At 37.4% G+C, this 12,511-nt stretch overlaps 1 protein-coding gene across 3 annotated transcripts in view; it reads right to left on the minus strand.

The window, feature by feature from the left end:
• Positions 1 to 12,511, minus strand: part of LOC149210637 (Rrp15p protein) — a 193,987-nt gene that overhangs the window by 73,599 nt on the left and 107,877 nt on the right. For all 3 annotated transcript variants that reach the window (XM_089396749.1, XM_089396748.1, XM_089396746.1), the window contains exon 6: positions 7,584 to 7,699. In XM_089396749.1, the coding sequence (XP_089252875.1) occupies positions 7,584 to 7,699 (116 nt within the window). The remainder of the gene's footprint in view (positions 1 to 7,583; positions 7,700 to 12,511) is intronic.

The raw sequence follows: 12,511 nt of genomic DNA on the forward strand, positions 1-12,511 counted from the left end.
AAATTTGCAGCAGTAGCAGCTGCCCCAAGAAACAGAGTTGCTCCTAAGTAGAAGGCAGTATTGAAGGAGTGACACAAAGGGCCTGCATCATCATTACGAGCCAAAGAGAGGCACAAAAGACTCACAAAGAGCCACATCATCCTACTCAGCCAGGTAGGCTTGACGCAATTTGCTAGAGGAGCAATTCAGCGTTTGCTAGGATTGCGCAGAGCTGGAAGGCTCAGTTTCTTCAGTTGTCGGGGCCTAGAGAGCTGTGGGCAGATTGTGATTGGGAAGTTGGTGGGGTGTTGTTTCTGTTGGAGCAGAGCAGTACCTAACAGGACAAAACCAAGGTAGAGGGTAGAGGGAGTCGCTGCCTTGACGGATTTCTAGCCAAGAAATCCAAATCCGAGTTGCAGTTGCAAAAAGGATCGGAGAGGAGCAGATCGATAATTGACGAGAAGATTTCCAGCAGGGAAATCAGGACTTAGAGGGAGATTTCTAGGAGGGAAGTCGAAACTCAGAGGGAGTCCGGAAGAAGAGCGAAGATGGCAGTGAATGGACTGAGGGATCAGGACAGGTTGGACGGGGCTTCCAACTTTGTCATTTAGAAGGCTAGGACCCTGTCAGTGCTGGATAGACATCACATCAAGGGCTTCGCCTTGAGAACGTGGCTATCCCAGTCGACTCAGATGATAATGAGAAGTATGAGGATGCAATGGTGACGGCAAAGTGCATAATCCTTGATGGGGTCAAGGATCATGTCGTACCACATATTGCCGAAAAGAACATAGCAAAGCAAATGTGGGATACTTTGACGACATTGTATCAAGGCACATCCGTGCAGCAGAAGATGTTATTAGAAAATCTGTTGCGATCGTGTCAGATGCAGAATGGGGAGTAGATAGATCTATACCTCCTCAGATTGCAGGAGATTCGAGACCAACTTACTTCCATAGGGGCCACGTTGGATCAGGAGTTCATGGTCAGGACCGCCCTGAATGCAGTCTTCGAGGAGTGGGAGACATTTTTCCAAGGCATTTTGGGCAGAGCTACTCTTCCAAGATGGGAATAGATGTGGGCAGCTCTTCGCTAAGAAGAGATCAGACGGTTGACCAAGGCAGGAAGTAGCAACAAGGGAGGTCGAATCAAGAAAGAGGAGGAGGAGGATGCGACTCTGGCATCTGCGGAACAGCAGGGGAAGAGGAAGAAGAAGGATATCTCCAAGGTGAAGTGTTTCCATTGTGGGGAGTTGGGTCATTATGCATCCCAGTGTCCCAAGAAGAAGAATAATGGAGCGGTTTCTGACTCCAAGGCAGCTCCGGCTAAGGTGGAAAAATAAGTCGAGACTGATGACGATTGTGCCATGAGTGCTCATGCACCTCTAAAGAAGAGGTGGGGAGACATCGGACTACAGAATATGAGGGGCAGTATCCTTGAGGTACCCAAACTCTTGGATCATATCTAGCTCCAGGAGGCCTAAATGATAGAAGCAGGATGACGGATGTCGGTAGAAGCAAGATGCTTTGGAGCGACAAGGCAGTTTTAGAATGCAGAGGTCAGTAGCAACGCAGCGGGGATTGCAGCAGTGCGAGAGACACAGAGGTGATTGCAGCAGTGCAAAGAGGCACAGAGGAGGTTGCAGCAGTACGAGAGGCACAAAGGTGTTTGCAGCAGCACAAAGGCAGCAGAGGGAGCACAGAATAGCAGCAAGGGTACCTTTAGCATCAGGAGGCTTCCAGACTAACAAGGATGTCAGGATTTGGATAGATCAGTTACTTACTTCTTGGTAACTAAGTTGGAGTGCAGCAGTTAGCAGTGGTAGTGCTATGGGCAGCATGATGCAGCATGTTGAGAGGGAGCTGCAGTACAAATGTAACAGTGGCAGTGGCAGAGCCATGGGCAGCAATACAGGAAGCAGCGATGTAGTGGATGTTGGGAAACAGGGAAAGCATCAGCACAAGTACTAGTGCGGAGGATCAGTGTGATGCTTAGTGGTGGAGCAATACTAGAGCACATTCCTCACTAAGAGGGAGTGTTGATTTGCGGTAGCATCACATGTGTTATAGCCATGAAAATCGGTGGAGAGGCTAAAGCACATGAGATCTCCAAGACCCAGAAATGGTTTGGGGAAATTCCATCCTATTAGAGAGATATTAAAATAATTAATATTTTTAATGGGGTTCCTAAGTCTAAACTTAGGAAAATTAAAATATTAATGGGTATTAATATAAAAATGGGTGAGAAGGTTCTAAATGACATGGATCAAGCCAAATCTAATCTTAGCCATTGATTAGAGACTTAATCTCGGTCGTTGAAGACTCAACAAGAAAAGTATAAGAGGAGGCTTGAGGGTCAGTTGGAGACACACAAAGATTGATCAGTCAGTTCTATTTTCTGGAGCAGGGTTTGTTGAAAAAATTTGAACAAGTGATCTATTGCAGCGAGGGGCAGTGAGTACGATTGTCCAAAAATAACGGTGTCCCTTGTGTGTTTGTCTCAGTATTTTCAGTTGCTGATTTGTATATGAATTAAGGTCGTGTTTGTGTTTATTTCAGTATTTATGTTTATAAATAACTTGTTAATGGAATAAACAAGTAGGAGAAATAAACCAGATAATGCAGTAGAGATTTCTAACGGGTCAGACTTAGAAAATTTCAACAACTCGATGGTGCAAGCTTTAGTATTCTTCGAAACATAAATTTGTTGTTTATGTTCTAAATGATATAGATTTGTAGATTGATTGATGTGTCTATTCTTGTGATTTGGAGGTAGATAAGGAGTTCTTCTTGTTTGACCTTACTTTAACATGTGTGTGGTAATTTCTTGATTTACTTTAGGCACTAATGTAGTTATAGAATCTTAATTTGAAATCTTTGATGTTTGAACTGCAACTTCTGAGTACATCTTCACTTCAGTTGGTTTGCCTTCTACTTGAGTTGTGGCATTAATTGGATCGGTATGTGTTCCCTTATCTTCAACTTGGGTTGTTACGACTAGAGACTTCGATACTTCTTCTTGAGTATGTTGTTCTAACTTGTCTTTTAGCAACTTCTTGTCACTTTTAAGCTTCTTAATTTGTGTCAATAATTTCTCGTTGTGGTCCTTATGCCGAGAAACTTCTTCATTCTTGTCAACGATGACTTTGTCAACTTCCATTTTCATATTTTGTATTACTTTCTGATTTTATTTAAGAATTACTTTTGGGATATCTTATATGTCTTCTGGCGTCATTGAATCCGGCTTCAATGTAATGTCTTGTAATGTTATTTTTTTTCTTCTTATAGGAAAATGTCAAAAACTCCTTTTTCATATTAAGGATAAAAGATCCTAGTGTTTCCATCCAGGGTAATCCCAAAATAATATCACCTTCATCATTCCACAGGGTTTGAACAAAAAATTGTGACATAAATGTATAATCCCCAATGTTTAATTATAAATCAGTTATTTTGTATTGTTTTTTGTCCAAGTCTAATTTTTCGATTATATTTGACTCGGGAATCACTAATTGGTTTACGTTTTTAGGTTTTATGTAATTTTTATTTTTAGCGGGTGAGATAGAGATAATAACATATTTTCCTGCAAGAGTCCATTTTTCTTTAAATAACACTTAAGCACAATTCTATGAAGTTTCTGAAAATCTTCCTTCATTTCTGAATTAGACTCCATTTCTTTCAAGTGTTGGACTTCTTTTGTGTTCGTCAATGAGCTTAGGGTTTAATGTTAACCCTTTTAAGCCTTATGATAATACCTTTTTTTTGCTTTCTCCCTTCTTATAATTAGAGTACTAAAAGTATTCCTTTAATACTTATGAAAACCTTTACCTTCTTTGCATATAATATTTTTTTTCCTTTTCATATATATTTTCCTCTCCACTAAAACTATTTATATATATAGAAGTGCTTTTGGAACTATACCAAAATAAAAAATAACCTTTTCCCTCCCTACACTTTTAAAATTTACTTTAATGCGCTTTTATGTATTAGTCAGCGACTTTTATAAATGGTAAAGACACCTTTTAATTTCTTTATATCCTTATGATATAAGCATCCCACCTTATACAACGAAAGTAAAAAGTCACGTCGTCCAAATATAAAGTCGTGGTTTTTCTCTTACACCCTGTCAATTGTATGCATAGCAAATTTGACCCAGATACGAAAGGCGTAGATGGTGTGTAGTCGTTAAGGTAGCGTTTGGGATGGATGTTGTGTAGCTGTTAAGGTAGCATTTGGGATGGATGGTACATGACAGCAGAATAGAGACAATGCGGCCAGACAAGGGTGATGCAGATGCGGAAGTTTGTACAGTGGCAGATATGGCACCAGTGGTTGAGGCGATCGCGGTGGTGGGGAGGGCAGGGGTAATAGTACGGCTTGGTTGAGTCGATGGGGTGGTATAGGCAGGCAGTATGGTGGTGTCGACAATGTCGCAAGGTAGCAACGATTGCTAAAATGGCAGCTTCGATGTGGCGCACGGTTATGGCAATGGAAAGTGGCCTTGTCGAGCGGTCAGTCAGGTGATTGAGCAACAGTAGCAGTGGAGCATTTTTTCCCGGTAAGGTGATTAGGCAACGACAACAGCGAAGAGTTTTTTGGGGGAGAATTCGGTCAGTTGGATTCGACAGCATTGGCTGTTGCAGGAATCTTAATTTTTTTTTAAGTTTTAATTTTTAATTTTATTATCATTTTTTTTAATTTTATTTTCTTATTTACGTTTTTTTAAATATTCTCTTTTATTTTTTTGAAATTAGTAGCGTTTTTTTATGATATTATTGTAATTTAAATATATATATAGTTGACGATTTTTTTAAATTTAATATTTACTCTTTTTCATTAAAAAAATCTTTTTTTGTTTTTTTTTATATTTTGATTTAAAATTTTTTTTCTTTTTTTTCATTTTTTTCTTTTTTTCTTTTTTAATGGCCAAAGGCCTAGCGGCGAATCCGACAGAATGGAGAACCTCCAACGCTATAGTGAAACACTTGATCATGACAACAATTACGTTGACGAAGACTTTAATGGTCAATGGCTGGGATCAGAAAACATGGCTATGATACCAATGTAACGAACAACGTTCGTATACTCAGAGGAATGCTCTGATACCAATGTAACGAACAAGGTTCATATATACCACAATAATCTTTAGAATACTTCGAAGACAAAGATATCCATTGTAGGTCAAGTAATTGTATATTGATTATTCTATAAAAGAATTGTTGAGATGATGTGATTACCACTGAGGGTCCTATATATATACCTAGGCAGGTACCCTTTCACAATGGGCCATGTCTTTCAAGACATGCCTCTTCATTAACTAATTACTAGCAAATTAATCATTAATTATTATTATTATTGTTTACATTAATTTTATTATTTTTATATAAATTATATTCATAACAGTTTGAGATAGAAATTGAAAGAGTCGAGTTGTTTCTCTACTCTGGCCATGACCACTCAAGGGAAAGCATAACAGTGGTTGTAAAGTGTCGAAATCCCTCTTTATAGTATGTTACTTTTAGGTATGTTCTATGCTTAGAGCAATTTATTTCAATTTTCACAGTTAGCTCAATATCTTTTCCAGATTAGCAATCACATCAGCATAATAGTAAATTGTAGATAGAACATAAAAATATATCGCAGAAGACAAGCCAAGACAAGAGGACAGCACCAACCAAGGACAAACCCCAATGTGGGGAAACCCTTGATCAATTCTTCTTATATGTTCTTCAATAGTTCAGCAGAAAGAGAGAGAGCATATATATTTGCCTTGTCATAATAAGAGCAGAGATCATCTCTAAGAAGATGATACATGAGGTAGCTGGACTCAGTTGAAGACATGTTGCTTCAACTGATTCTCCAAGGTGACTCCATCACCATGTTGTGCCTATCACTGTGCTGCACCATCATACTCCTACACCTCTTGATGAGAAGAGTCCAAGAAAAATATCAGCTGCCATAAATAAGATGACCCACATGGAGTTTGGCCCTGGTTGCCAATTTTAACATAATTGTATATTGAATATTATATAAAAGAATTGTTGAGATGATGTGATTACAACTGAGGGTCTTGTATATATACCTAGGCAGGTACCCTTTCACAATGGGCCATGTCTTTCGAGACATGCCTCTTCATTAACTAATTACTAGCTAATTAATCATTAATTATGATTATTATTGTTTACATTAATTTTATTATTTTTATATAAATAATATTCATAACAGTTTGAGACAGAAATTGAAAGAGCCGAGTTGTTTCTCTACTCTGGCCATGACCACTCAAGGGAAAGCATAAAAGTGGCTGTAAAGTGCCGAAATCCCTCTTTATAGTGCCATGGTGGATGTACAGTAAGGAAGACGCTGTTCTGGAAGGTTTACTAGCTGATTCGAACCAGAGGATTGGGTACTCTATTGCTGACCGTGTTGATAGCTCTTGAAATATATGCTCCTAAACTGTGTTGAGGTAAAAGGAAGAAGCCATGGTTGCTGGTAAATGAAGACAGACATTAGGGTCTCATGGTGTGGCACCTGTAACTGCTATCATCATTACAAAGCCTCAGAAATCGGACAGTTGGGTCTGTCCTTGGTATTGGAGCTGATATCCTCTTCCAAACTACAGTTACGTGCCCACATTTATTGGCTGAAGCATTTACCAGTATCTATTGATTATCTGCTTATTGTACCTTCCTATTTCAAGTGAAGAAAAAGACTATTTACATTGATGCTCTTTTCAGATTGCCATATGTTATCTGTATAGTAATTTCTGAGTCTGAAATAAGTTGAATGAGTTTGTTTTGAAGTCTGTTTGGTGTTCTCTGGGTATTGTATAAACTGTCTTGAAGACAAATTTTATAAAAAATCATCTACAGCAGTACACAGTCAAGCTATTTGATGAAAGACACCAATGAAACTTTAATTATAAACCCAGAATTACTATCAGTTTGAGAAATTTCCAAGAGGGAATTCTACAGATATTGATGGATGAGATTAACTCCCTAATTCAGTAATGTAAGAACATTTACATTTCATTAGGTTAAACTCACGTTTATAAAAAAGACATTTCACTTTAATTATTCCTTTTATTAAAGAGAATTACAAAGGTGAGGACATTGGACAACTTCCACATGTCACGACACTTAGACTTATGCAGAGCTACCTATCCAAGCTACAAACATCAACACATACAACTGCTTATATCAAGCCAATGTACCATGTGAACACTAGTGTGTTTTGATTGTTGTTTATTTATATGGCTTAACTTCTTTTTACTACTGCGATCTAATTCGCAGAACTGTGATTCCACCACACTACTCTTAAAAGCCCTGTTGGGGATATGTTTATTAAAAGGGCTACAACATTATATTAAAAGGAGGTTATTTCTTGATTTTATGGGGAACTTGTCACTCCCTTCAAAACAAATGGTTCCAGCCTTATCCATGAATTCAGAAAATGGATCTCTAAAATATAGTGATAGAGTTGAAAATGAAAGCCAACATCCTGAAATACAGTGTTAAAATTTGTGATCAAAACTACATGGATAGCAATTTCATAAAAATGCATTCCAGCTTGTATTCATTGGCATGTTACTAATTTCAGATATGAGCTTACCATGCTTGAGCTTGAATGAGCTCTGACAGAACTGAATTGACCAGGTTTAAAAGAAATTGACTGATTTTCTCGCCGTAACTCTGACAAAAATGCTGCTTTGCTCTCCTTCCTAGCAGCTGCCATAGTTATAGCATATACCACACAGATGACATCAGAGTAGTCACCAGCAAAAGTAAAGAAAACATTCTGGAAAACCCATGAACAACCAAACAACATATTCATGAAAGAGGTGGTTGCCATGAATAAATCCACAAAAAGGAAAAAAGCAAGTGCAGCTAGTGGAAGCAAATAAAGCTGTAGATAGCGACAAGCTCAATTGATGACCAAGTAAACAATCAAGAAAGCAAATTAACATATACCATCATGGAGGTTAGACAAAAGTTCAATCATAATGTTCAAGCCCAGAAAGCCAAAGTTCAACAACATTTGCATCCAGAGACTCCAGACAATAGGAAATACTGCTTTTGAGATTAACTACCATACACATTTACTATAATGTATAGTAAATTATCATGACAACTTATAAACTGGGTCATCTTTCAAAAGTTGAAGATAAAAATGATAAGTCTGTTAATTTTTAGGGCTAGATTGTTCTCTGCTGCAGATAATTGAATTTTTAGACGTTCATTACATTCACCCTATAACATCATATCATCATTCACAATTACGTAGAGAGAACAATAACATACAACAGAATGGTAACAAACAATAGAAGGAAAACATACACAATAGAGATACCAAATTTAGGTCAAATATTCGGGCCAAACCCCACAAGGGGGAAAAGCCAACCAATTTCTTCTTCTTAGATATTCATCAAATGTTCAGTTGAAATACAATTATAAATATAATGAGACGTAAGTCTTTCATCATCAATCACATTAAGCTACCTAGGGCCAATCCTAGATCATACTAGATCCTCATAAGATAGCAGCAGGCATACCTCTCAAGGAGGTAGTCACAAGCCCTCGTTTCCTTGTCACAAGAATTACTGTCAACACTGTCACAAACATCATGATCACAGACATCACTGTCATACATATCACTAACATATGCACTGTCACATCCATCATTTGAGGCACTGTCAACCATCACTGTCATAAAGGCACTGTATGCAACACTCTTGTTATTGCCATCAAGAGCACGGTCATCTAGATTACTGTTATCACTATCATCAAAAATACTGAAGTCATTACAGTTATCATCGTCATCAAAGGTATTGAAGTCATTACTGTTATCACTGTCACGAGTACTATCATACAAGAACACTGCTATACTGAAGCATAGGTATTACTGCTGTTGTTATGAACATAAGTGTCACTTCCATAAGCATCACTGCTATGACTTACTGTCACAAGAACAAGTGTCATTATTGCAGTCATATAGATATTCCTGCCATTGTCACTGAGATACATTATAGCCACAAGGTCTTGTCATATTTCACTGAACATTACTGGAGATTGCCACACATCTCTGCCATAAACTGTCATACATTACTGTTGTATTAACTAGGCTGTATATGAACAGAGGCTAGTTGCATCAGGCCGCATAGTTTCATAGAAGACAGCCGCAGAGAGTAGGTTATATTAGGCAGCATAACCACAGAGAATATAGGACGCAGAATATAGCATAGATAGGCCACAGAAGATGCCCTAGTAGGCCGCAGAAGTATGTTGTAGTAGGCCGCAGAAGATAGCATAGATAGGCTGCAGAAGATGCCCTAGTAGGTCACAGAAGTATGCCTTACTAGAAGTCCGAACTTGCATTGCCAAATGAAGAAGTGTGGGTGCCAATTTATAGTCATTTCCATATGTGAAAGGTCATGTCCTTTGGGGCAGGCCGACTTGAACATTTTCAGGATAATTTGATCATAATAATATTTAAATATATTTTCCTTAATGATTGCTTCCCCAAATTTGTGCCACATTAAATAACAATTAGAGTGCCAAACACATTCATAATAATATCTCTTTTATCTAATTGAATTCTCTTTGGGGCTAAGTCGGCTGCTTTTGGGGTAGTTGGGTTCCTATGGGGAAATTTATCCCATAGTTGCCCAAATTTCAACAGTCTTGACTTACGTTTACCTCTTTACTATTACAGAGTTTATTTTATCTAGTTAAAATTATTTGTGCTTAACGAGATTATAGACAGAATACCATGATATCCAAAGTTCTCAACTTCTATTATATCTATTCTTTTATCTGTTGAGAATCTAGGGCATACAATTATAGTATTTATTAATTTGATTTTTCTTTAATCCTTGGCATTTTTTTGTGATTTATATTAGGACATTATCATCATTGTTTAGTTCTGTTCACCATCAAGACAAATGCCAATAAGAAGATCAGAATGAAAACACAAGAACACCAGATGTAGGCTGCTAGCCAAAGGCCAAAACCTCTCCTAGAGAGGAAAACCCACAAAAACCTCTTCTTATAGAATTTCAGTTAAGACTTCCAAGACCTTGACCTTGACCCAAGACCAAACTTCCAAGTGATGAGCCAGCCAAACCCAAACATATCACTGCAAAACCAAACAGAGAAAACCCTAGGTTCTCCTCCAAAACTTGCACATGTGAAGCAATAGAAACAAACATTCACTTCCTTTCCTCTTCCGCTACCTTCCACAGAAACTCGCTTCTTTTCTTGCTACTTCAGATCTCCTTTCTTTTTCGTATGAATCAGATTGATGTATCACTCTCAACTTTCAAGTGTGTAGAGTTTGTTCCTTTTATAGGCTTCTTAGGAGGTAAATTAGGCCTCTCGAGGCCGACATGAAGAGGACTGGTTGACCCATCACTTGGAGAATTCTAGACACAGCAAATTACAATAGTATTTTTTCTTCTTTGCTACAAGGGCCCTCCAAGGGCTAGTCCATCATGACCTTGACTCTTGACTTGACAACAAGACCCCTAGAGCACTCAATGGGTGCTTTGACCTAGGACCACAACATGATGGGCAAGAAACCCATTTCAATAAAATAATTTTTCTTTTTACAAATAAATTTTCTTTTCTTTTCTTTTGACAAGTACATCAATAATTACATCAAGTCATGACTCAAGTACAATTTATGAAGACCGACACTAGTTACATTTCAACATTATCTACTCCTATTCAGGGTCATCAACTTCAAATCTTTACCTGTGCAAATATACTGATATATTCTACCAGCGAATTTTGCATTCCCCTGTTTGGCACAGTATTTTACGCACAGCAGGGCAATCATTGACAGTCTATAGTGTTAGAAAAAGAGTACCGAGGACAAGAGGACAAATGTTCCTAAGGCTTGGTATCTAGCCTAGAAAAAATGTCCTAATGTGGCCCCCTTCAATGATCTTTATGATAATAAAGTTAAAGTGATTTCATAAGATATAAAGTCGTAAAGTACTTTTTGAGTTAATTAATGAATAGCAGACTTAGGGGATAAAGTGACTTATGAGTCAATGAGGAATTAAATCCCCCCCGATCTTAATGGCTAAGATCTAATATCAGCCATCAGATCTTAGGGTTAGGTCTCTCATAATAAGAGAACAAAAAGGAAAAAGGAAGGGGGAAAAGACACCATTTGCTTTCATTTCTTCATGAAATTTGTCCTAATCTAAGTCACCGGGTTTGGCGAATTTAATCCTTTGAATTTGAAATTCACCAAACCTCAAAACAATTCGAACAAATTCATTTATGTTCGTCGAAATTTATGTCGAACACGAACACAAACATGAACACCAACAAATTCACCAAAAATTTGTTGAAGTTCATTTCAAGGTTTTGTGATTCAACATTTTTCCATCATTTATAATTAAAAAAAAAAATTAAAATGGTAAGTTTGGTAACCCTAATAAACTTGAGGCTAAAACTTGGGTACATGCAAAAGTCTACCTCATTCACAGTCACACTCGCTCACTCCACCACCAACCGGTGAGATAATCGGGGCTTTGGGAGTTGGATAACTAGCCACTGGGAAGTTGAATAACCTGGCCACTGGGGCATTTGGAATCATTGAAAAAATGAGAAAGGTTTTTGATCCGATTGACATACTTTCCCAATGGGAACAATAATCAATCTTCTTCATTAATGTTTCTGTCAACCAACCCATTGAGAGGGTTGAATCATCGGGATGAATAGTGAATTTTTGTCTAGTTCAGTTAATATAATTCACTAACTAAAACAACAATTATTTTTTTGTCAATTTATAGTTCTGTTAATTGTGATGTATTGTCGGCGTTGTATGTTTTAATCCATTGGATTGGATTATGTCATATATAATCTTTATGATATTTTGTACATTGTGATGTATTGTCGGCGGAAAAATTTGTAATTGTTTGTATGGATTTAGTGAAATTTAACGGTGATTTTTTTCTTTTTCTAGGGTAATCTACATGATTTATTTGAGAGCTATGGCTAAATGTGTTTTTCAGCATGCTTAAACTTAAATTGTATATAATATTTCAAATTTTATATGTCGAATTTTATTAGCAAAATTTTAGGTGTCGAACTTTATTCGAATTTCAAGGTTGCCGAACTCGAACACGAACATGAATGCAGTGACTTAGGTCCTAATGTGACCCCCCCTTCACTTACCTTTATGACAAATAAAGTTATGAGTGATTTTATAAGATATAAACTCATAAAGTGACTTTATAAGACAGTGATAAAGTACTTTTTAAGTTAATTAATGAAAAGGAGACTTACGGGATAAAGTGACTTTTGACTCAATGAGGAATTATATCCCCACCTTTGATCTTCATGGCTAAGATCTAATATCAGCCATCAGATCTTAGGGTTAGGTATCTTCTCATAATGGGAGAACAAAAAGGAAAAAGGAAGGGGGAAAAGACACCATTTCCTTTCGTTTGTTCAAGAGCTTTGGAGAAGAGAAGAATAGAGCCAAGGAAAACGTATAGCAGGAGGAGTACAAAAGAAGGTACAACA

The sequence above is a fragment of the Pinus tabuliformis genome, chromosome 1_2, assembly GCF_031772625.1.
Source record: "Pinus tabuliformis cultivar Carrire ecotype Pingquan chromosome 1_2, CPIR1, whole genome shotgun sequence".
Lineage (NCBI taxonomy): Eukaryota > Viridiplantae > Streptophyta > Pinopsida > Pinales > Pinaceae > Pinus > Pinus tabuliformis.